The sequence below is a fragment of the Martes martes genome (genome assembly GCF_963455335.1).
Source record: "Martes martes genome assembly, chromosome: 13".
Classification (NCBI taxonomy): domain Eukaryota; kingdom Metazoa; phylum Chordata; class Mammalia; order Carnivora; family Mustelidae; genus Martes; species Martes martes.
Genome location: NC_137901.1, coordinates 85,102,383 through 85,128,101, shown reverse-complemented (window position 1 = coordinate 85,128,101; position 25,719 = coordinate 85,102,383). Strand labels below are relative to the sequence as shown.

At 42.6% G+C, this 25,719-nt stretch overlaps 2 protein-coding genes across 2 annotated transcripts; one reads left to right on the top strand and one right to left on the bottom strand.

Annotated features, from left to right (window-relative positions):
- Positions 1 to 1,213: 1,213 nt before the first annotated feature.
- GPN3 (GPN-loop GTPase 3) lies at positions 1,214 to 15,416 on the bottom strand. The gene is made up of 8 exons (XM_080821273.1): positions 15,153 to 15,416; positions 12,349 to 12,457; positions 5,694 to 5,861; positions 4,263 to 4,387; positions 3,251 to 3,366; positions 3,021 to 3,117; positions 2,389 to 2,517; positions 1,214 to 1,826 (listed from the first exon to the last, which is right to left on the bottom strand). The coding sequence occupies exons 1-8, from the start codon at positions 15,198 to 15,200 to the stop codon at positions 1,764 to 1,766; spliced, it is 855 nt and encodes a 284-aa protein (XP_080677399.1). The 5' UTR covers positions 15,201 to 15,416; the 3' UTR covers positions 1,214 to 1,763.
- FAM216A (family with sequence similarity 216 member A) lies at positions 15,395 to 25,056 on the top strand. The gene is made up of 7 exons (XM_080821274.1): positions 15,395 to 16,054; positions 17,779 to 17,819; positions 20,829 to 20,950; positions 22,246 to 22,375; positions 22,455 to 22,638; positions 23,198 to 23,280; positions 24,627 to 25,056. The coding sequence occupies exons 1-7, from the start codon at positions 15,963 to 15,965 to the stop codon at positions 24,737 to 24,739; spliced, it is 765 nt and encodes a 254-aa protein (XP_080677400.1). The 5' UTR covers positions 15,395 to 15,962; the 3' UTR covers positions 24,740 to 25,056.
- Positions 25,057 to 25,719: the final 663 nt, after the last annotated feature.

The following is a 25,719-nucleotide window of genomic DNA, read 5'->3' as shown; positions in this document are numbered from 1 at the left end:
GGCAAATAGTACCATTCAGGAAACTTCTTTGACAATGAGCTCACTATCCATTTCCTTACTGTTTTCATTTCTACCCACACTCCTTATCAAGGTTTCCTTGTTTATGGTCTCAAGGGCCCCTCCTGTCAGCTCCAAGAGAGTAAGGCCTTGTCTGCCCTGAGTGTTCCCATTTTATCCCCCGTGCCTGGCACCCACCAGTAAATTTTCCCACAGAATCATGTCAGGCTCTCTGCCAAGATAATGAAATCCTTGAGGACGGAATGGACATACTTGTCTTTGAAACCTGTGTCCAGAGGGGAAGGAATTCAATCTGGCCCTTCACTTCTTGCCCAGAGGCACACACTGGATTCTCCAAAACCTGAACCAGGAAGAATAGCTCAAGGAGCAGTGAGGGCAAATGACGTTGCCTTTCGTTTCTTCCATAACAATAAAATTTCTAAGAATGAGCAACACAGTACTCGCCCATAGGGAGAGGCCCCAAGCGGGACAGCACATTCTCAAGAAGCCCACTCATGTTCTCTTGACTGCCCCCGTGACAACAGCTCACACCAACGGACCATGATGCAAATACCAAACTTTTGCCCTTAGCCTAAGCTCCCAAATACAAGATACCACTGAGAGCTATGGTTCCTCACACTTGGCACATCTTTACTTAAAATGGATCAGTGATACTATAGGTGTACTCCTGCTATCTAGTCCAAGAATGATTAAAAATTTAACCTCAGTTGTGGGTTTTTTTAAGGGCTTAATTTGTATTAGCTGGACCATCCAGGGCCAAATGGACAATGAAGCTTGGTCCCATTATTAAATGGAAGAGATTATGTAAAATGTTTCTTAGCATAAGGTCTGGCAGAACTCAGTAAGTTAGATTCTACTTTGCTTTAGTAGGGCCTGGCCCAAGGCATGCTAGAGAAATATCTGTTGACTTTCCATGCTTTCACACCCAATGCTACTGAACTTAAAAACACTGAAAACAAAACACTTCAACCAATGCACACATTTAAAAGAAAAAAATGTCTTTTGCATTTTTGTGTGCATGTTATTATTCCAGGAAAGTATAAATCTTTAAATTCTCGGCGACTACAAACTGCATTTTTAAAGAAATCATGAACTATGTTTTGAAACTAGGGCAAATTTATTCATTGAAATACTTGCCCAGGCTGAGTGTTTCAAATTCTGACTGGAAAACAGAAGTATAGTGAAAGGTTAGCGCTATCTTTCTATTTCGTTTATTTATATACATATATATATATCTTAAAACATTTACTTTTCATTTTTTAATTACATGAACTATACATTTTCAATTAGGAAAACTCAGACCTACAGATAAGCAATGGTCTTAACTATAGCCTTCCAGATTTTTTTCCTTGGGACACAGATGTGTGTATTTTGTTATAGTAATTCCTGGCTCTCCAAAGAACCTTCAAAAACAATAAAAATCAAATAGTAAAAGTAAAGGTAGACTGGGTCCTAACTGTATCACAAATGCTCATTTATATTATATGCAAGTCTATGTGCATTCATGTCAATTTCAACATTTAAAATCTAAATTGATGCTGTTAAAATAATACTAAAAGATTCCACTTGAAACACCAGCCATTTCAGAATAACTAGAATTTGATTCAGGCATGCTGCTGAGAAAGAGCCAAGTATTACTTTTTTCATTAAAATAAGTAGCTTTCTGGTATTGCATCCTTTGAAGAGAAGAATGTCTTGCTGATTCAGTCACAGGTGCTTCAGATATATAGTTACTCATAAATTTTTCACTCATTCTGGTGTCCTTGAAAATATTCATCAAACATAGAAGAAGAGTCATCTTCATGTTCCTGACACAAAGGAAACACAAAACAGAAAATATTCATTTCCCCTAAGTTAAACTGAGTATGTGCTGACCTATTTTTCAGGTAATGCTCTCCCAGGAGATAATGCCCAGCTGCAATGCAGGTGTCTCTTACAGTGGCAAAAGGCATGATTGATAGAATTTTTCCAGCTTCGTGGTAAATTAAAGTACTTATATCTCATTGGAAGCATTTTTACTTGAGTTTACACTTGCTCTCGGCTAATTTGCTTGAGATAGTGGTGTATGACAATCACCATCAGGCTTCGCACTGACAAATGTGAGGGCGGCCCAAGTTCAACTGGCTTTCATCTACTCTCTGCACATACCCCCAAGCCCTGAGGACAAAGAAACTGGGTGACAGTGCCTCAATAACAGGTAGAGTAAAACTGATACTGCTTGTTGAGGACAGATGTCAATTTCAGACACCCCCTCAACATGCCCAGGTTACTACTGCTGCTAAGACAAAATCTGAGGAATTGCTGGGATTATGCAGGAGGCCACTGAGTGCTGGTAAACATGGTTACCAAAAGTCAATGATTAAAAATTACCTTTGGTTCTTTGAATTCTAAGTCTTCTCCATACTGAATGGCAAAATCAATATGCTGTAACACAATGTTCATGCTTTCTTCATCCGACTGATCGTAAGGCAAAAATCGAACCATGCTGTAGTCATCAATCTGCACGTTGGGAATTTCATAAAGGATCATTCTGAAGCTGTACAAAATACTCAATTTTCAACTCACATTTTAGTTTATAACCAGTTATACTTCTGATTAAAAACATTTGTGTGTGGAAGGAGGAGGGAGGCGGGAGAGAGAACAAAAGCAAGTCTTCATTGATTTTCCTGACCTCTAACCTCCCAGTACACTCATTAACTTATTACTTAACTAGACACTTACTCTTTCATAGATATTTATCTGAATTCAACAACCATCAGAAGTTTCAAAAGGGCACAGACAGTTCTGAACTCCCCAAATGGTCTGGAATAATAGACATGTCAGTTAACTTATCAGCTACCAATAATAACTGCTTCTAAATTAAACTACTGACTGGCCCCTGCCCCCACCTGCCTCCCCTCTGCAAGGAAATAGGATTGGACTGTGCTTTCCATAATGGTGGCCACTGGCTGGCTATGGGTAAACAGCTGACCAGGCCATTTAAAAAAACTTGAAAAACTTACCAGTCCACATATAGCTTTGGTCAATTTTTTGAATTTTTTGCTCCGTAAGCCACTTGCGGAATCATCTAATAAAGAATACATGTCTGGGTCTAGAAACCTTCGAAAGTGAGAAAGAAGACTGATGAATAAAAGGAAGAATAAATCAGGAAACTAGATTTGTAGACTAATAGATAATAGATAATCACATCTCTGCAATTAAGATTTGATGACAATGGAAGACGTGAACTCACTTTTCAATTTCCTTTTTAGCTTTCTTGCTCAGCAGATCCATTTTTGTCATGATGTTAACTTGTGGAATTTCTAGAGAGATCATAGCACTCAGCGCTGCCAAAATGCCAGAAATAAACTGAAGGAGGAAACAGAAAAGGGAAGAGGAACTGGTGCGAAGAAAATTCGCTGGTCTCCACATAAAAGAGAGGCTTTTGTTCCTCACAGAAACAAAACTGGCCTAAGTAAAAGAAATGCTCATCCTAAAGAAAAGACAGTCTACTAATCAGATGGTTGACCCCTGGCTTCCAAAGGTAATTGCTGAATAAGGAGCGAAGAGGTAGATTTAATTTACAGTAATCATGGGGCACCAGACTGGCTTGGTTGGCAGAGCAAATGATTCCTGATCTCTGGGTTGTAAGTTCGAGCCCTGTGTTAGATATAGAGATTACTAAAAAATAAAATCTTTTAAGCAAGGGTAGCGGGGTAGGGGGAATGCCTGGGTGGTTTAGTCGTTTAAGTGCCCAACTCTTGATTTCAACTCAGGTCATGATCTCAGGGTTGTGGGATGGAACCCCACATCAGGCTCCGTGCTGGGCGTGGGGCTGGCTTACGATTCTTTCTCTCCTTTTCCCTCTGCTTCTCCCTTCACTCCAAAATAAAAAATTTTACAGTGATCACAAATCTCAATTTAGATGGTATCTTAACCTCTTTTCCACTGAATATTCCTTAAGGGCGAATGGGAAGTAGAGTTCATAAACTAGACAAAAGGCTCTCAGAGAATTAAAAATACTTATAAAATATGCATCTGCCTCATTTTTCTTGGTAAGTAGTTCCCCCAAATCTATATGATATCATAACATCATTTTTGAGTTAAAAATGTGTCATTATAATAACTGAATAATAAAGGATACTAAATTATCCTGGAATATAGTTTCTGAAATGTTCAGAGTGCTGCAATCACAGAGTCCTTAAAGGAGACCGTCATCTCCTTGTACCGACAACTAAAAAAATCAATAAGACGGATCTTCAAACCTTGAATGACTCCACCATGAACTGAGAATCAACGAGAAAAACTCCACAGACTCGGAACTCCCACTGTTCCAGCTGTTGGACCAGCTGTTTCATCACGGGCAGGTGTGTATACAACTCAATCTGACCTACATGAAGAACATGACAAGACTAATACAAACAGGAAATAGGTAGTCATCAAACTACATGAAAAGAATTTTCCTATAAGATGGTTTAAAAAGGGAACCAAAAGCGAGTGCTACAAAGGTGTTGTGTTTTTTGGGACTATTCATCAAGCTGTATGCTTAGGATGTATGTGCTTTTCTGTGGGTTCAACTGAAATCAAGAGAAAATATTCTCTCTCTCTCTAAAACAAAGCGGGGACACCGGGTGGTTCAGTCGGTTAAGTGTCCCGACTCTTCATTTTGGCTGAGGTCATGATCTCAGGGTTGTGAGATCGAGACCCATGTCGGGCTCCAATGGAGCCTGCTGAAGATTCTCTCTCCCTCCCTCCACCTCCCCCAACCCTTGTGCACACACACACTTTCTCTCTAAAAATAAAAAAAATAAAAAATAAGGTAAAATGAAATACCAAGAGAGGGAAAATAAAGTGAGAGCCACAAATGATCACAGCTAGGTCAGCCTCAAGTCTAAAACTCACAAGCTGGCTTAAGAAGTTGTGTGTGGGGGCGCCTGGGTGGCTCAGTGGGTTAAAGCCTCTGCCTCTGGCTCAGGTCATAATCCCAGGGTCCTGGGATCAAGCCCTGCATGGGGAGGGGGGTGTCTCTGCTCAGCAGGGAGCCTGCTTCCCTTCCTCTCTCTCTCTGCCTGCCTCTCTGCCTACTTGTGATCTCTGTCAAATAAATAAATAAAACCTTAAAAAAAAAAAAAAAAAGAAGTTTTATGTGTGATTATCTGTCCCCTGCAAGCCTCACCTCATGACATTTCCCTGGGTTTCCAGCACTCCGGCCACACTGGCCTTCTTGGGGCCCTAAACCCGATTTACTCCTTCCTACGTCAAGGTTTCTGGCCCGCTGTGCCTCTGCCTGGACCACAGACTCCTTCACCTTCACCGCGCAGCCCAGCTTACAGGCCACGTGATCAGAAGCCTCCTAACCTTGTTGCTATGTGATGCTCTTCCTACTTCTGGGGAGCACCTGTCACAAATTAATATTAAGTGATAATCTGGGTGATTTTGTTCATTCTGTCTAGCACTCCCACTTGACCGTGAGCTCCACGAGGGCAAAGACCATGGCTGCCTGGGTCTCTGTGGTATTCCCAGCATACAAACTGAGCACTCAGTACACTCAGTGAACGAGTGAGAGCCAGTAAATAAGAGCTTTGCATCTCACTGCAGTGTAGTTAAGAATTACGAAGGCTCAGTCCACTTTCTCTTACTAGGGACAGAATTAGCACAACTTCAAGGAACATGTCACATTCAAATTGCTGACTTACCTGGACAGTCAAAAAGAATATAGTCATCCTCTACATGGCCAAGACAGCTCTCTAGCCAGTCAAAATTATTGGCAAAGTACTCCATGCAAAATACCAATCCTCCATTGGGACCAAACCGCAGAGAGTCATCCTCCATGACGTCATCCACCTCAATCAGTTCCCGGATGTCTGCAAAAGACAGACAGGGCCCAGAATATAAGACTATCCATTCAAAAATTGTTTCCCTTATTAGTGGTAGTTAAGAATTATGTAAAAACTCACATGCATAAAACTATATCTGTATATGATTATTCACTGTAGTAGTGTTTGTGGGAACCAATTATATGTGTGCTGCCGAAGCGAGCACCGTGGGAACCAATTAAATTACTGTACACCCAGACAATGGACTCCTATGTAACCATTAAAAGGAGAAGCTCTTTATTTATTTTGTTTTAAAAGATTTTATTTATTTATTTATTTGACAGAGAGAGATCACAAGTAGGCAGAGGCAGGCAGAGAGAGAGAGGAAGGGAAGCAGGCTCCCTGCCGAGCAGAGAGCCGAGTACGGGGCTTGATCCCAGGACCCTGAGATCGTGACCTGAGCCAAAGGCAGAGACTTTAACCCACTGAGCCACCCAGGCGCCCCAAGAAGCTCTTTAAATATGGATGTGATGGGGTGCCTGGATGGCTCAGTGGGTTAAAGCCTCTGCCTTCGGCTCCAGTCATAATATAGGGTCTGGGATCCAGCCCCGCATCAGGCTCCCTGCTCAGTGGGGAGCCTGCTTCCCCCTCTCTCTCTGCCTGCCTCTCTGCCTACTTGTGATCTCTCTGTCAAACAAATAAATAAAAATCTTTTTTAAAAAATGTCATCACTTGTGTTAACAACAGCAACAACAACAAAAAGATAAAGATCCGCTACATATAATAATACATATATCTGATTTTATATCCATAGACTCTCTATGGAAAGACACCCTAGAAACTGGCAACACTGGCTGCCTGCAGGGAGGGGAGCCAATTACTGGGACATAGACCTGCGAGGGAGACATTTTACTGTATACTTACTCTTCTGTACCTTTTGCATTTTAAACCACAATCAATATATACTACCTATTCTAAAATGATTAAAACAAAACCAAACCAAGAAAACCAATTGCTGGTTTTTTGTTTTTTTTTTTTTTAAGATTTTTTTATTTATTTGACAGACGGAGATCACAAGTAGGCAGAGAGGCAGGCAGAGAGAGAGGAGGAAGCAGGCTCCCCTCGGAGCAGAAAGCCCCACATGGGGCTTGATCCTAGGACGCTGGGATCATGACCTGAGCTGAAGGCAGAGGCTTAACCCACTGAGCCACCCAGGCACCCCCTGTTGTTTTTTTTTTTTTTTTTAAGATTTGTCATAGAGAGAGCACAAGCAGGGGAGCAAAAGAGCAAGAGGCAGAGAGAGAAGCAGACTCCCTGCTGAGCAAGGAGCCAGATGTGGGACTCAATCCCAGGACTCTGGGATCATGACCTGAGCCGAAGGCTGACACTTAACCGACTGAGCCACCCAGACATTCCCCCAATTGCTGTTTCTTTTTTTTTTTTTTTTTTTAAGATTTTATTTATTTATTTGACAGAGGGAGATCACAAGTAGGCAGAAAGGCAGGCAGAGACAGAGAGAGGAGGAAGCAGGCTCTGTGGGACTCGATCCCAGGACCCTGAGATCATGACCTGAGCCGAAGCCAGAGGCTTAATCCACTGAGCCACCCAGGCGCCCCCAATTGCTGTTTCTTAACATGACCTCAGGAAAGCTACTTAACCTCTCCACACCTCACTTTCTAAAATGAGGGACAAATCATATATCCTGGGGTTGAAGGATAAAGGCTCTATGAGATAATGTAGCTAAATCACCTACAGCAGGGGCTTAAAGATTCAGGTATATGCATAGTTGTTTTCTACAACTAATTTTGGAAATCTGTATTTATAACATTCTCCCATAGGTTTTTAATGTTCGTGCACAAACCTACAATCTCTGTCCACAGAGAACTGCCTCACTCATAGCCATGTTTATGTGGCTAATACCTTCTTATGCACTTCCTCTCCCTATTTGAGGGGTAAACCTCTGACTCAGGTGGGGACGATGAAATTGGATCTTCTAAAAGGATGACTCAAGGACACAAGTCAGTCATTAAGACATCTGGACCAGAAAGTGATGTGAACCTGAGGTTCGTGGCACCTTGCTGGGCCCCCGGAAGCTGAGAAGGCTGGTCTGTAAGAGGGAGAAAAAGACAGAGACAGAGAGAAAGCCAGCTTCAGTTTGTTAGTTGTTGTTTTTTATAATTTTCGTTTTTTAAAAAAGATTTTATTTATTTATTGACAGAGAGAGACACAGCAAGAGAGGGAACACAAGCGGGAGGAGTGGGAGAGGGAGAAGCTGGCTTCCCGCTGAGCAGGGAGCCTGACATGGGGCTTGATCCCAGGAGCCTGGGATCATGACCGGAGCAGAAGGCAGACACTAAACGATTGAGCGACCAAGGGCTCCAGTTTGTTGGCTTTTATTTTGGGTTCTAGTCTATCATTAAGCCTTGCTCTTGGGTTTTGGGAGAGATCACCTGATTCCTTCTTATTTTAAAAAAAGATTTTATTTATTTATTTGATGGAGAAAGCAAAAGCGAGAGAGGGAACATAAGCAGGGGGAGCAGGACACAAGGCAGAGGCGGGGAACGGGAGAGGGAGAAGCAGGCTTCCTGCCGAGCAGGGAGCCTGATGTGGGGCTCGATCTCAGGACCTGGGGATCATGACCCGAGCCCAAGGCAGATACTAAATGACTCCCAGGCCACCCAGACTCCCCAACCCTGATTCTTTCTTTAAAAAAAAAAAAATCCTCCTTGGGGCACCTGTGCAGCTCAGTCCATAAGCATCTGCCTTCAGCTCAGGTCATGATCCCAGGGTCCTGGGATGAAGCCCCACGTTGGGCTTCCTGCTTGGCGGGAAGTGTGCTTCTCCCTCTCCCCTAGGTTGTGTTCCCTCTCCTGCTGTGTCTCTCTCTGGCAATTAGTAAATAAATAAATAAAATCTTCAAAAATAAATAAACAAACAATCGATCAATCAATCAATATCCTCCTTTTACGTAAGTTGGCTTCAGTGCTTTCTGTTGGGTGCGACCAAATAATCCCAAAGAAAAGCAAAGCTTTTTTTTTTTTTTTTTTTGAGGGGTAGAGGGGGAGGGAGAGAGAGAATTTTAAGCAGACTCTATGCTTGGTGTGGAGCCCAACATGGGGCTCAATTTCCCGGCCCTGAGATCGTGACCTGACCCAAAATCAAGAGTTGGATGCTAAACTGACTGAGCCACCCAGGCGCCCCAGCAATCCCTTTCCCTACAGAGGAGGACTCTTTCATACCTCCTCCTCTTCATTCAGCCCCTGCCTCCCAACCTCATGTGCACCCACCTCCAGCCACTCTCATGTCCTGATGGCACACGTGTCATTAACAGAAATCAGAAGCCAACAAAAGCCCGTTTCCCGTGTTCTCACCAGTACTACAGTATCACACACTATCTTCCACCCTGCTTTCCCTTTAGTTACAAAAGAAGCATCCCATTCCTGGGGCACCTGGTGGCTCAGTCAGTGGTGCGGGCGACTCTTGATCTCAGGGCTGTGAGTTCAAGCCCCGTGCTGGGTATAGAGACTACTTAAAAATAAAACTTTGAAGAAAAAAAAAACCACCCTACTCCTAGTGAAGGCAAAACTCCCCACTTATTTGGGATCTCCCTCCCCTTTCTCGCTCTGGAAGTTATTCCCACTGTCTGGCATTTTCAGTTTCTCTTCTTCTACTGGATCTTTCTGTTCACAAATCAAGGCCGTTCCGGTTCGCATCTCCAATGTTAAAAGGCAACCTTCCTTGAACCTCCTACCTCCTCCAATTCTCCCTCCACTTCTCTGCTCCTTTCACAGCAAAACTTCCCCATCTCCTCCGCTGATGCTGCCATCACCTTCAGGTCACTCTTCAAACCCCTCCACGGAAACCGCTAGGCAAAGTCGCCTCCATCTCCATGCCCCCACATCTAACAGCCACTTCTCCGTCCTCATCTTCCACAACTTCACAGCCATGCCTGACATAACCAAGCACACAAGCCATTTCTTCAGTCTCTCCTCCTGCAATGCTTCTGCAATGCTACATTTTCCTGGCTTTCCTCCGACCTTACTGACTCCACCACCCACTCCAGACCTCTGATGATTAGGCAACTTCAAGGCTTGGTTTTGGGTTCTCTTCTCTCAGCATACTTCCTCCCAAAATGAACTTACCCAGTCCTCGAGCATTATGTTCTGTCTATATGCTGCTGACTTGCAAATTTATACCTCCAAGCCAGACCCTGTCCCAGACTATTGTATCCAATTGGTTCCTTGACATCACCTCTTAGATATCTATCAGAGGTCTCAAGCTTAGTAAGTGCAAAAAGACTGGTCCCAGGGGCGCCTGGGTGGCTCAGTGGGTTAAAGCCTCTGCCTTCGGCTCTGGTCATTATCCCAGAGTCCTGGGATCGGGCCCCATATCGGGCTCTCTGCTCAGCGCGGAGCCTGCTTCTCCCTTTCTCTCTCTGCCTGCCTCTCTGCCTACTGTGATCTCTGTCTGTCAAATAAATGAATAAAATCTTAAAAAAAAAAAAAAAAGAATGGTCCCAAACCTAAACAGACTTATCTTCCTTCCCGATAAATGCTATCACACGCTCTCTTCAGCAATTCAAGTCAGATATCTAGTATGACAGTCACAGTCTAGTAAGAGCCACCCTTGATGTTTCCTCCCTTTCTTATACCCTTCTTCACTCTCCCACAAAATGCCGCTAATTCTACTTGCAAAGTAGATACTGAATCCCTCTGCTTCTATCTCCACCAAGACCACACTAATCCAAGCCTCTCGGACGTGTGCAATAGCCAGCCTGCTCGTCCCTGCTTCTACTCTTGACGCCCTAGAGTCCATTTTTCATTGGAGAGCCAGTTACCGTTATTTTTTTTTAAGTAGTTCTTTTTTTCTTTTTTTAAGATTTTATTTACTTATTTGACAGAGGGAGATACCACAAGTAGGGAGAGTGGCAGGCAGAGGGAGGGGGAGAAGCAGGCTCCCCGCTGGGCAAGGAGACCGATCTGGGACTTGATCCCAGGACCCTGGGATCATGACCTGAACAAAGGCAGATACCTAACCAACTGAGCCACTCAGGTACCCTGAGAGCCGGCTATCTTTAAAAATGTATATCAGAGGTCAATCCTCTCCCTGGTTTCAACCCTCCAATGGCATTCTCATGTTGACAGATGCTACAGATTGAATGTCTGTGTTCCCCCAAAATTTCGATGTTGAGAACCTAATGCCCAAGGTGATACTAATAGGAGGTGGGGCTTTTGGGAGGCAACTGGGTCATGAGGATGGTGCCTCATGAATGGGATTAGTGCTCTAATAAAAGAGGCCCCAGAGAGATCCCTTGCCCTCTTCCATCATGTGATGACACAGTGGGGAGTTGGCAGTCTGCCACCTAGAAGAGGACCTTCACCAGAACCTGACTATGTTGGTGCCTGGTCTTGGGCATCCAACCTCCAGAACCATGAGAAATACATTTCTGTTGTTTATAAGCTGTCCCATCTGTGGTATTTTGTTAAGGCAGTTCAAACAGACTAAGAAAATAGGACAGAACCCAAACTTCTCCTGTCCTACTAGCACCTACCTGCTTCTTTGCTTCATTCCTGATGCTCCAGCTTACTGACATCTTTGCTTTTTCTGAAACATTCCAAACCCCTTCCTATCTCTAGGCTATTTATTGACCTGATGTTCCCTCATCTTGGAAGGCCTCTCCCCAGCTTGGTGAGGACATTATTATGTTTGGGTCTGGGCCCAAATCTCTCCTCTTGAGATTTCTTCTCAACTATCCTTCCTAAAGCAACTTCCCCAGTTACTCCTTCTCATCGGCCAATTTGCAGTCCTTATCAAAATCTGTAATGTTTATCCCTTTGCTCATCTCCCTGCTAAAAAGTCCACGAAAGCTAGGATAATGTCTGCCTTGTTCTCTGCTAGAACCCTGGTGTCTGGCAAAAATAGGTGTTCAAAAGACATCTGAATGAATAAATTAAAAGAATTTTATTTGAGGGGCGCCTGGGTGGCTCAGTCAACTGTGTCCAACTCTTGATTTTTGGTTCAGCACCTGATCTCACTATTGTGAGATCAAGCCCTGAGATGGGCTCTGCACTGGGTGTGGACCCTGCCCAAGATTCTCTCTCTCCCTCTGCCCCTCTAAAAAAATTAAGTAAATAAAATTCTCTCTTTTTTTTTGAGAGAGAGAGCAGGAGGTGCACCTAAAAGAATTTTAAAAAACAAAACAGTTAAGCTGCTCACTTATACTACGATCTGCAGTAAACCTGATTCACCACAGCAGGACTAAGCATGGAAAGGGACAGAAGGGAAGTGTGATGAGGGAGGAGGGAGGAGTCTACTCACTTCATTCCTAAACTAAAGACCAAGAAAGGATACTGTCACATATGTCATCATGAGTGGATGTCACCAAATGACATTCAGCCTCATATTGTTCACCATGGAATAGGGCAGCAGACTATAATAATTAAGTTTTCAGCTTCTGTGCCAAGCAGCCAGCACTCACGGCCTCTCCACCCCCTTACTTCTCCTGAAGGACGGGAAGGCTCTGTTCAGGACTCACCAGCCATCACGGAGTAGTTGAAATGTTCTGCTGCAGGATCTAGGTTCACAACTTGCACAGAACGATTGAGGGCTTCACAGTGCTGGACCATGGTGGCACAGTAGGTGCTCTGTAACGTCACAAGGCATGAGGGGGTCAAAGCGACAGGCAGTGTAGTGCTACCCCCTGCACCCCCAATGGGACACCCTATATCCCTTGGTCAGTGTCCACAGAGGCCAAAACTATGTCTTCACTGACCAAGAAGCTGACCGAAAACAGGAAAGGTACCAGGCTGGAAGGCGGAACACCTAACTGGGCTGCAGATCCAGACATGGCTGGGACTCACGGGTAACTTTAACCAAAGTGCTTCTCTACTTTGCCCCTCAGTTTTCTCTTCTTTTTTTAAAAAAAGATTTTATTTTTAAGTAATCTCTACACCCAACGTGGGGCTCACACTTAACCCCAAGATCAAGGATCAGTCGTAGGATCCACCAAATGAACCAGCCAGGCGCTGCACCCCTCCCTCCCCCCCCCCACCTCCGCACTTTTCTTGTCTCTAACTGGGATGGTCTTCACGACCACTAAGGTTCTTTGCTGCTCTAACATGCAACACGTGGAATTTAAAGGGAAGACTTCTGATCATACCATGTAGCACCTAACACACCATGTCTCCACCAAGATGATTACAGTCCAAACAAAGCTTTAAGTAGGCTAGTCAGGGATGTTTCAGCGGGGGGCGAAGAGTGGGGGGTATGTTTAAGCCAAGAGATGTGAACATGCTTGCCAAGCAAGGGGAAGAGTATTTCCAAATGAGAGCACACTGAGGCCAGGCCAATAAATAGTCTAGCGGTGGGCTATCAGTTTGCAACTTTTGGCTTAGAAAATTCCTTATCCCTCATTTAGTCCTTAACATACTATGTTAAAATTTCTAGGCTACTTGTCTGTCTTTCCCACTTTCTATTTAAAGGCAGGGCTGTCTTTTACTCAGTTTTTTTTTTTTTTTTTTTAAAGATTTATTTATTTATTTATTTATTTGACAGAGAGAGATCACAAGTAGGCAGATAGGCAGGCAAAGAGAGAGAGAGAGGGAAGCAGGCTCCCTGCTGAGCAGAGAGCCCGATATGGGACTCGATCCCAGGACCCTGAGATCATGACCCGAGCCGAAGGCAGCGGCTTAACCCACTGAGCCACCCAGGCGCCCCTTTTACTCAGTTTTTTAAGTTTTATAGCATGGTACCTGGTACATAATAAATGCTTGATAATTATTTCTAATTCACTTAATATGTTTGGATATAAACTCTACAAGAGCAGAGATTTGTGTGCATGTGCGTGTGTGTGTTTTGTTCACTATACGATCCCTAGGGTCCAGAACAGTGACTAGCACAGAGAACATGTCAGTGGTACTTCTAAGAGTAGGCATCAAAAATCTGTAGGAAAGTACTTGTCTAACACAATCAGTCTGAAAATTCATCCGGAATATAGAAAATAACTTCTATCATGCTCAGTGACTTTTTGACATACTATTCTCTCTGCCGAAGGGAGGCCCTCTCCATGCAATCACACTACGTTTTATTTATTTTTTAAAAGATTTTATTTATTTGACAGAGATCACAAGTAGGCAGAGAGGCAGGCAGAGAGAGAAGAAGGGAAGCAGGCTGCCCGCTGAGCAGAGAGCCCGACGTAGGGCTCCATCCCAGGACCCTGGGATCATGACCTGAGCCGAAGGCAGAGGCTTTAACCCACTGAGCCACCCAGGCGCCCCTCACACTATGTTTTAATTGGCAAGGCATCTATCAATCTTCCCAAGTAGACTATAGACTTTGGGTAGGCAAAGGCTACATTACAGTCACATGTGGATCTCCTACATTCAGAATAGGTCAAGCCTTAGAACAATGTGTTCAAGACTGAAGCCAAACAACACCTCCACAGACTCTAGTGCTTCTCACGCTCCTATTATTTGACTAATACCTTCACCCATTTCTATATTTGAATGTCTATCATATTATTCCACTCCTACTTGTTCACAAGAAAAAAAATTACACCTCTATTGTAAATAGAAAACCAGTTATACTTATCATAACATGAAGGTAACCATAAAATTAAATACCCTTAAAGCTCTTCCTGTTCTAGCTAAATAAAAATGTCAAAAGCTCTAAAATCTTATCTCTGAAGAGACTTGTTGATTAAAGAAGTATTAAAGGTATACAAGCATCAAACTGACAATTTCACTTCAATGCAAACTGAAAGACGATTGAAAAGGCAGTAAGTTTCTCAAGATACGATTCAAAGTTCACTAATGTTAGGTCCATGTACCTCCTAAAATCTCCTCTATATATCAGAAGTCCATGTATCAGGCTCTGAGAAAGTGATTTAATAAGACCTCACTTGAACTTTCTATGAGGGGGACAGGGGCGGATTCTGGAATTACACAAAACTGGATGCAAATTCCAGCCGTCACTTAGTAGCTCTGGGATCTGGGCAAATAACTTAACCTTTCTGTGTCTCATTTTCTGTAAAATTCCCATCCGTAAAAATGAGAATAACAGGAGTTCCCTCACAGCGTTGTTCTGGAAATGAATTAGGAGTTTAAAAGCAGTATCTGGGGCATAAAGTAGAATATAAACTTTAGCACCACCGTTAGTTACTCCACTTTCAATACCACAACGACGAGCCGTGAAGCCCAGACTGCAGAAGCCAAAAGCCCAAGGATCCCCAGAGCATGCATCGGTCCCTCGGTCTGGACCAGAACCTCCCTCCTTGATCCCAGGATCCCCTCCCTGCCTCCCACGAGCTCCGACTTTTCTCTTCTCCGACCAAATCCTCACCTTCCCGCTGCCGGCCGGGCCCATGACCAGCTGCGCATACCGAGGCATGTCGGCGGTCCCGGTAGCCGGTGCCGCCCGCCGCACAACAGAAGCTGACCGCCCCGCTCCCTTCAGCCTTCGCGCGACGCTCACTGAGTTCCGGGAACCCCACGTGCGAACCAATCGCTATCCAAAGTCCTTTTGTGCCTTCTGTTCTAGCACATCCCCGACTACGGAGCGTCCCGCAGGTCAAATCTCGTGTGAAACGCCTTCTCAGGAAACTTCAGCGCGGGGGTGGAGGGCGAGCGGGGAGGTGAGCAGGGAGGGCGGTGTGCGCGTGCGCAGAAGTAGCTGGCGGAAATTGGCGGTTGGGATGCTGGAGACGCCTGGTTGCCTTGGTGATAACGGATAACGGCTAACATTCTGCATCCCTGCGCTGGGGACTTCGGTCTTTGATTTGCGTCCTGGTCTTTGACCTTTATGGTGACACTCAAGATTTGCAAATTTGTAGAGGGTCTGGAATACTGAGGGTCTGGAAGGCACCTCCTGTTTTAGAGGGCATGCACTAATCCCTTCCACAAACCGTGCAAGCGCGCAATCAACTAAAGAACTCCTGCCCCTCCCCCAACTTATTCCAGCGTCGTGCATCTGCCCTCCCCGCTCTCCCGAAGCTATTCGGGCAGTGTCCGGAGCACATCGGAGGGGGCTAGAATACGGCGTCCGCCTCTTCACCCCCAATATCGCCCGGCCTGACGCACGCGTGCTGACGGGGGAGGGGAGAGGGGAAAGCTGCTTCCGCACACCGCTCGAGGTCCGGGCACCGGCGAGGAGATGCCGGGTCAGGGTCCGGTGTCCGACTGGACAGAATGCAGCTCTTCCGCAGAGCCTCCCGCAGTGGCCGGGACCGAGGGTGGCGGCGGCGGGTGAGGCTGAGGGGCCCTGAAGGGTTAGGGAGGACGATGACCAGCTCCGGGTCGTGATCCCCTGTGGAGGAGGGGGTGGGAGCTGGCTGCTCCAAAGGACTCGTCCCCGGTGGACTGAAGCGAGAGGAGGGGACAACCTTTGTTGTGCCCAGGGTAGGACAGATGGAAGACGACTCACTGTTTAGGGGAAGGGCTTGTGAGAGGATTGAGTGGTGGTGCGATGACTAAACGCGGTGACTGCGACAATTGCTTGGGTGCATTTTTCTGCCTCGAGGGGGCGCTGCGAAACCTGCTGGAAAATATGCAGTCTCCCACAGGATCTCTATAAAAAAGAGGGGGTTGAGGGCCCAGCAGAAACAGGTTCAACCCAGGGTTTCCAAGTCAATAAATCAGTTCCGTGTGTGCGACATTAGCCACCTTTAGGTCCAGGGAATTCATAATGCCCATGTGACAGATAATAATGAATATTAGAAGCACCTTGATTTGACATTTTCTTCCCCCTGAAGTTTTTCTTCATAAATCCATTTTATTTTGAGCAGGTTTTTTTACTATTATTTCCTGGATGCTGATGCAACTAGTCTTCAGGACCTCATGGCTTCCATCAGTTATTCCCTAAGAGTGAAAGCTGCAGGGTGTTTCTCCAAAAGCCCACAGCCATGGCTCCTGCTGCACCCATGACCACTTTATATATATCTAGTGGATCGAAGACTTTCTTAAAAACACTTATTTAGGGCGCCTGGGTGGCTCGGTGGGTTAAAGCCTCTGCCTTCGGCTCAGGTCATGATCCCAGGGTCCTGGGATCGAGCCCCACATCAGGCTCTCTGCTCAGCAGGGAGCCTGCTTTCCCCTCTCTCTCTGCCTGCCTCTCTGCCTACTTGTGATCTCTCGCTGTCAAATAAGTGAATAAAATCTTTAAAAAAAAAAAAACACTTATTTATTTGGGAGAGAGTGCGGAGGCCGCGGGAGGGGGAGGGGCAGAGGGAGAGAGAGAATCCTTAAGCGGACTCCCCACTGAGTGAGGACCCCGAGATCATGATTATGACCTGAGCCCAGATCAAGAGTCAGCCGCTTAACTAACTGAGCCACCCAGGGGCCCCTGGAAGGCTGTTAAAGATGGGGTCTTGGCTTTCTTTTCTGTTCATTATTGTGTTTGACTAAGTGCTGGATCCTCATATATCAGGAGATCAATGAACACTTGGTCACTGAATAAATTGAAGGAAGCAGGAAGGATGTGTGTTTTGTCTTAATTTGAAAGAAGAAAAAAGAACTTGTACAAAAATAGAAACATTCCAGACCAATTTATCAATTCCAGTATACCTTGATTACATACAGTAAAGAACAAGATAGTCTTTTCCATATCCAAGTTACTTTATTGAAAATAAAAAGAGCCAGGAAATACCACAGATAACACAGAAGCCCAAATTCTTTATTGAGCTCAATGCAGGAATTAGATTAAAAGGCCTTAAAAGTAAGACCAAATCTGGCTTAAGGTAAATCCTTTCTAGTAGAGTAAAAACCTCAGATAACCCACTTTGAAAAAGCCTGGGGCCATTAGGATATAACCAGGATTACAGGAGAAAATTTGCAAGATATTCCATCTGATAGAAACATGAAAAGTAAAAAGCATATGCAATACTGTCTTTTTTCATTTGAAATACTTTCTATAATGCTTATAAAGCTGTGAATTATTACATATTATTTAAATCCTTTTTTCCCTCCAACAGATCAGCTGGACATTCTTATTATCAGAATTCCAAAGGTATTGGTAAGTAGAACATGTAAAGCAGATAATACCTACCAAAAAACATGGTTCAGAGATGCTAATTTTGCTATAACTATAAACATAATGGAGTTTTAAAAATAGACTTTATTAGCATCCTGGTGACCTTAGTCTTTAAGATTTTCAAAGAACAATCCAGCAGGTTCTTTCTCTCTTGTTAAGACATTTCACATCAAGCATTTTAAAAAGAGTGCTTCAAAATAGCAATGAATCTGAAAAGAACTGTGTTATAACTGATGTTTGAAAAGCACAGAGTATGGCCTGGGGTTTATAAGTTGAAGGGAAAAATTCTAACTTGAACAACTTCAAAGAACATAAAATATTTCTTTTTTTTTTTTTTAAGATTTTATTTATTTATTTGACAGACAGAGATCACAAGTAGGCAGAGAGGCAGGCAGAGAGAGAGGAAGGGAAGCAGGCTCCCCGCTGAGCAGAGAGCCCGATGTGGGGCTCCATCCCAGGACCCTGGGATCATGACCTGAGCCGAAAGCAGAGGCTTTAACCCACTGAGCCACCCAGGTGCCCCGAACATAAAATATTTCTCAATGCTGCTATTTTCCTCTCACTTGAAATAAAGGATAAAGCTGATGGAATTAAGAGTAAGACAAACCCCCAAAGGCATATCACTAATTTTTTTTCTTTTGAGAGGGGAGCAATTTCTTTTCTTTCTTTTTTAAGATTTTATTTATTTATTTGACAGACAGATCACAAGTAGGCAGAGAGGCAGTCAGAGAGAGAGGAGGAAGCAGGCTCCCTGCTGAGCGGAAAGCCCGATGTGGGGCTCGATCCCAGGACCCTGAGATCATGACCTTAGCTGAAGGCAGAGGCTTAACCCACTGAGCCACCCAGGCGCCCCAAGGGGGGAGCAATTTCAATTCAATGATCTATAAACCTGGATTCATTCTCTTCCTTGGAAAATGCATAGTCCTTACAGAGCCTGAAAAAAACACACAGACACATATCTATGTGTATATACATACCTAAAAATGCATATATACATATAAATACTGTGGTTTTTAAATGGAATTGTTGGACCATATGGTGATCATTGTTTAATTTTTTGAGGAACCACCACACTGTTTCCACAGTAGCTGCACCATTTTACATCCTTACCAGCAATGCACACGGTCTGAGTTTCTCCACATGCTAGCTTACACTTGTTTTCATTTTTTTAAAATGTTAGTTATCCTTATGAGTATGAAGTGGGACTTCATCGTTGTTTTATTTATATTTCCCTAATGAGTGGCGATAGTGAGCATCTTTTCATGTGCTTATTGGCCATTTGTACTTTCTCCCTTGGAGACATCCAAAGTCTATTCAAGTCCTTTGCCCATTTTTCAGTTGGGTGGATCTCTTTAACTATTATTTTTTTAAAGATTTATTTATTTGAGAGGGGGAGGGGCAGAGGGAAAGAGAATCTCAAGGGGGCCCCCTGCTGCTGCTGGGATGTGGGGCTCACTCTCAAGACCCTGAGATCATGACCTGATCCTAAATCAAGAGTCAGCTGCTTACCTGATTGAACCACCCAGGAGCCCTTAATACTTTTAAATGTTTCATGTTCTGTAAAGAAATGCTATCAAGGTTTTGAGAAGTTGGATTTCAGTCCAGGCTATAATAACACATCTCAGAAATATTGATTAGCAGGGACACAAAGATATATTCTTAGATAATTAGTCCACATTTATGACTTGAAAAAGGATTTTTAAAAAAATTTAACTTTTATTATTATAGACTCCAAATTATATCTTAAAGGTCGTAATAACATAATTTCCAGATGATTTTCCATTTGTTGGCAAACTATTTAGTCTTCAGTAAAGCACATATAAGCCTTACTTATCTGAATTAACTCTCCCAATTTGTCAAAATCTGGAAGAAATAAATAAAGTTTAATATGTAAAACTGTAGTGACCTTTGTTGTCAGTACCGAAACAAAACTGTGGCTATTTAATTTGACTTCCTAAATACAAGCTTTTAACTTAAAAATCTGTTCTGCCAGCTTTATTTGTACTAGCGTAAAACTGGAAACAATCCAGATGTCCATCAACAGGTGGATGGATAATCAAATTGTGATATATTGGAATATAACCCAACAATAAAAAGGAATGAACTATTGTTACATATCACACACTGATCGATTTCAGTATAATTATGTTGAGTGAAAGAAGCCAGACAAACAATATATACTGTATATTTCCACTTATACCAAACTCAAGAAAATGCAAACTGATTTACAGTGATACTAACCATAGTGGTAGAAAGCCGTCTGGAGGGAGGGAGTATGTGAGAAGAAGGGGAGTGTTATAAAGAGTTATTTACTAGTTAAATTTTCCCAGATATTGTTTATCCCCAAAGTGCTACTGAAGTTTATACCCTAAATTAAGTTCCTGGTTGCAATATCTGAAACTGAAAACTAGTTTCGTTCTTCGAGATATGCCTCAACTTTTATTTTTATTAAATGACTGTTCTTTTAATCTACCCACATCGGTATTAAAAACAATGAAATAGCTGAAACTGTGTAAAAATAAGTTTTAGTAAAATGCTGCAAAGCCCTTTTAACACTGTCTCATTAAAGATATAAAATTTGTGTTATTCTATCTTGACTTTAATACTATATGCTCAAGTCAAATGAATGATAAAATATTGCTGTAAATCTTTACAGTGCAAGTTCTGCATGTATATTCCTGTTTAATGTGGTCTGACATACAGTCAGCTAACAAAAACAAGCTGCTGTCAACAGTTTGCATCTCAGCTGAGCTCAAAATGATGTAGTCTGTATAGAATGATGTATATGTAGTAAATGTTCATAAATATCTTTATAGAGTTTTGTATGCTCTAAAACCAAATGGCCATATCATACAGTCTTCAAATGTAACAGAATGACTCATACTACTACTCCAGGATAATCACAGACCTGTGTAAATATATAGAGATACTAATAATCAGTTTATTGAGCTGATGTTTGCTCATGAAATTCACATATGTCCTTGCCTACAGACAGAATCAAAGATGGACACAAAGTGAACACACATATAGCCAAGCTGCAAGAGTTGTGGAAAACTCCTCAAATTCAAGCAATTCACATCCCTAAATCAATGACAGATGCGTCCTTTCTAAAGGTATGCTAACTAAATACCAATATTTTGTTGAAGTACCAAATTCTTTGTATTCAGAGATGAACTTATTATTGAAGATGAGCTACTTAGAGGGTAAGGCACTTCAGAAGATGAGGTACACTCAGCATACATCCAGGAGTCCATAACTATCTGCTGAGTAAACTCATGAAATGAATACAAGGATTTTTATCATTATAGATTCTTTTTTTTTTAAAGATTTTATTTATTTATTTGACAGAGAGAGAGATCACAAGTAGGCAGAGAGGCCGGCAGAGAGAGAGGAGGAAGCAGGTCCCCCGCTGAGCAGAGAGCCCGATGCGGGGCTCGATCCCAGGACCCCGGGATCATGACCTGAGCCGAAGGCAGAGGCTTTAACCCACTGAGCCACCCAGGCCCCCCTAGCTTCTTTATCCTGAGAGTTCTTTGAGGGCTTTATGATACTTGAGATCTAATGTACCTTTACTCAGGAAGCTCAATGCCCTTAAGGAAAGTTACATCCAGAGATGGAAACCCAGACTCACAGATCCCACTGAAGGTCTGCAGAATTAGAAGCAAGCAAATAAAGAAAATGGCTGTCAGCAGTTTAAGACGGCTGAACCTCTATTACCCATTAAAGGTCATAACTGCCAGAAGTATCCTCGTGAGAGCAGTGCAAAAGCAAATGAAGATTACAACACAGCCGTGCAAATTGGTCAAATTTTCTGACCCACGTTTTGAGTTTGCTCTGGATTTACCTATTCAGTTCAGTAAATCCTGTGTATACACACATACATATACATTTTAAGTGAGCGTTACCTTCTAAAATCAGCAAGTGAAAATCTTAGTTAAAATTACTTTTACCAAAGACCCATAGACTATCCCCCAGTGTGTTCAACACAGACAGTTATTCTTCTGGTGCTAGCAAAGACTGTTTCTTTAGTTAAGACTAAGCAGAGTAGTTGAGGCCCTTTTAGATACCACAGGATACCTCAAAAATTGTATTTGGAGGACAAGATGCCTACACTCACCGAGGCACACAGAAACTAAGACTCATGGACAGAACAGCATATCCCTACTCTTCTTCTAGGGAAGTGGTTCTCACCCCTCAGACACATCTGAATCACTTGAGTGGAAATGACAGGCAGACTCACTTGTGCTGTTTAAATAGCCATTTCTTTCTCTTTTCGGCCAGATTAGCATAGTTGAATTTGAATAAGCAAAATGTACGTGTGGTGCAGCTCTCCTGAGCATTCGTCTTTTCAGATGAGGAATTTTTGCCAACCTCTTCTTCTGCAGTGCCTATAAATCTTGTCTTTTAGCATCCAGACCTCACCACAGGCCAGAAGCGTTATCTGTGTAGCATCGCTAAGATCTATAATGCCAACTATCTGCGGACGTTAATGAAGAGGCAGTACATACACGTGATCCAGCACAGCTCACAAAAGCCAGGCAGGTGCACCTTGTTTGTTTCTCACTAGTTCTCACAAGAAACCAGAGGGTCTTCTAACAGAGGTGATCTGTATGACAGGTATCCTCGCTCATCACAGGAGCCGCCTCGGTTCTCGTTACTCGCAGAAGCAGCATTACCCCTGCACCACATGGCGACACCAGCTGGAGAGAGTGGACTCGGGACCTCCTGACATGGCCGCTGCACCCGCACCGGAAATGATCCTACAGCATTCCCTTTGGCGACCAGTGAGAAACAAAGAAGGGTCTGTTTCTTGTTGTTTAAAAAGAGGAAAATACACCCCAATTTTATTGGAACGGTAGCTACATGAGATTAAAGCTTGTTTCCTAATAGGTTCATTTGGCTAAATTCGGAAGAGGTTGGATGAAAAGCACAAAAGGATCTTATAGTCTCTTTACTGATCTGACTGGGATATGCCACTCTTTTTAGAACACATTTTGTGGAACTGTAAAAATTTCTTGATCAGCTAGAGACAGGCAAGACTGGCCTTTTCAGTAATTCCCACTTAAATTCAAAATAGTACAAACACTTCCAGAAGGAGCATATGGTTGCTTCTGCACAGGAGAAAACTATAAACAAAAAAAAAAAAAGGAAATAAGAAAAAAAGAGAATAAGAAGACTGATTATTCATCCTGCACTAAAATAGTTAGCTTTGTGTTTCAGGGTTAATTACTCATAGGACACTGAAAGAATCTTTTTGGTGATGCTGGCAGCTTAATAAAAAGAATTTGTATGGTCCTCCACATGCATTAGACAGCTGTTGATTTTGCTGATTCCAATTAAGATGCTTCTCTTTCTTATAGTTTAAAAACTGGATATGCATCTAAAACAAGATGTAAGTCACTGAAGATTTTTAGAAAACCAGGCAAACTGTTCATGCAATCAGGTAAATGTGGAATTTTAAAAATGTGCATTTTGAAAGATCTTACGCTTAAAAAATATTAAACCCATTAATTTCATTTCTATGACAGAAGACATTAAAATTTAGAATGTGATTTGCTTGTAATTCTCCTAGTGAGTATGAAATACAGCTTCTGCTTTCATTTAAAAGAACATACTCACCTCAGGGGAGTAAGAGTCAAGGTACTTCTAAACAAAAGTATTTACAATATCAAGGTCAGAGACTTTAACAGAATGAATTTGTTAGGACCCAGAGCCATAAACATGACTTTTTCAAGCCATAGCACTTTTATGAGATAGTGCCATTTTTGGATGGGACAAAGTATTTTGTATGGCATCATAGTTTATGAGGGCTGTATCACCTATATAAATTTTATTTAATATTCAACACACCAGTGGAAGCAAGCCAACCAAGTGGTATCAACATTTTGCAGAGCAACTCAGATAAGTCCAGAGTTGGTAAGTATCAACATAAAGGATCCTACAAGTTCATCAGCATTTTAAAAAAATATTTATTTATTTATTTGACAGAGATCACAAGTAGGCAAAGAGGCAGGTAGGCATAGAGAGGGGGAAGCAGGCTCCCTGCTGAGCAGAGCCCGATGCGGGGCTCGATCCCAGGACCCTGAGTTCATGACCTGAGCCAAAGGCAGAGGCTTAACCTACTGAGCCACCCAGGTGCCCAAGGATCCTACAAGTTCAGAAGACTACAAAATGAAAAGGGCCAAAGGGGAAGAAAGAATGTTCAGAAGGATTCCTCAGAAATGATAAAGTGGGAAGGATTAAGTGGAAGTTAAACAATGTTGTAGTTGTTCCTACAGTGAGTAGGGAAGAAAACAGGAAGTAGGGAAGTTAGGCCTTCGGAACCCCTATCCCAATGCTGTGTGACAGTCCAAGAAATGAGAGTTATGGCAGGGGAAAAGTTAAGTCTAGATCCCAAAATAATAGCTAGAGGAACCCCGGGTAGGGGGAAAGTCCCTGTGATCCCTCAGAGAGAGAGGAGTAGGAACTTAATGCTTATGGAGAGGAGAATGCTGAAGCTAGGACTTTCCTGTAACCAAAAGATTTTGACAAGTGAAGACAAAATAGGACTTAGTGACAGAAAATGTGCTATACAATAACTTGGCTGAATACAGTACTTACTGGGAAAGTAAGGGATCTGGGGGGAGGACGTGGTTAGGTTTTGAAAACTGCAGGCCATTTGTTTTTGTGAAAGGGTTATTACTAAGGTAGGTCATTTTGAAGGTTGTTCTTGTATACAAATCTCCCATTTTCAGGATGAAATACACCTGTATTTCCAAAACAGACATTATAAACTTATTTTTCTTACAGTTTCTACAAATGATTCTGAATCATACATGAATGAAGAAAAAAAGGAAGAAGATTTACTAAATAAATGTATGCAGTCGATGTCAATTGAAGAACAAGGAGAACACCTGATGTGAACTTGACAGTCTTGTGAATTGATGAGGTGCCAAAAGGGGGCGGGGTTGTGAATTGTGTCCTCTTTCTACATTTAGGATAGTATTGTTACTTACCGTGAAGTCATTAAGTAATTTTAGTTTGTTCAGAAACGTTTACAACAGTGTAATTAATTGGTTGATGTAGTTCCATGTACTAATGATATTTGTGTAATAAAAGTTATGTGTAATATATGCTTGTATTTCTAGCTAGATACAATTAAAAATTTTCTTGTCGCTTAAAACTGTATTATTTTTCTTTAAATCTGTCCAATAAATTGCTTAATTCTTTTTCTCCATATAGTAAGTTCTAGAACAAAAACATGAGAATCCCCTTTAAGTATTTTTTTTAATATTTTATTTATTTATTTGACAGAAATCACAAGCAGGCAGAGAGGCAGGCAGAAAGAGAGAGAGGGGGAAGCAGGCTCCCCGCTGAGCAGAGAGCCCGATGAGGGGTTCAATCCCAGGACCCTGGGATCAATGACCCATGCCAAAGGCAGAGGTTAACCCACTAAGCCACCCAGGGGCCCCAAGTATTTTCTTGATCTGGCTAAGGAAAGCTCTGAAATAGTCTGATACAAAATAGCACTTGATATTTACTGCTTGAATACAACTTAAAAATGGGAAGTATCAACTTGCCCTATTTTATGAAAACTGCCAAACGCTTGGACTCTCAAACCAGAGTAAGTTGGAAGTAACTGTACCAAGAAGATTCTTTACATTATATATTCACTCTACTGTGCTTCCTTTCTAAACACTGGTTTAAAAAAATATATATGTGTGTGTATGTGTGTATACATACACAATTAAAACTTGAAATATAGGAATAGGGCAATTTAAAGCAACAGTTTGAGGAATTATTGCTAATATGTCAATATAGTATATTTTTTAGAAAATCAAATCTGAGCCCAATATTATGACCTAGAGCATTGTAAGAAATGAAAGAGCCCCAAAAGTCAACC

Excerpts from the sequence above, each read along its gene's own strand:
- GPN3 (XM_080821273.1), bottom strand. The coding sequence starts at position 15,200 with ATGCCTCGGTATGCGCAGCTGGTCATGGGCCCGGCCGGCAGCGGGAAG. Across the intron at positions 3,367-4,262 it reads TCATGGTGGAGTCATTCAAG|TTTATTTCTGGCATTTTGGC; the intron begins GTTTGAAGATCC and ends TTCCTCCTTCAG. Across the intron at positions 3,118-3,250 it reads GCTAAAAAGGAAATTGAAAA|GTTTCTAGACCCAGACATGT; the intron begins GTGAGTTCACGT and ends TCACTTTCGAAG.
- FAM216A (XM_080821274.1), top strand. The coding sequence starts at position 15,963 with ATGCCGGGTCAGGGTCCGGTGTCCGACTGGACAGAATGCAGCTCTTCC. Across the intron at positions 17,820-20,828 it reads TCAGAATTCCAAAGGTATTG|ACAGAATCAAAGATGGACAC; the intron begins GTAAGTAGAACA and ends CCTTGCCTACAG. Across the intron at positions 22,639-23,197 it reads CCAGTGAGAAACAAAGAAGG|TTTAAAAACTGGATATGCAT; the intron begins GTCTGTTTCTTG and ends TCTTTCTTATAG.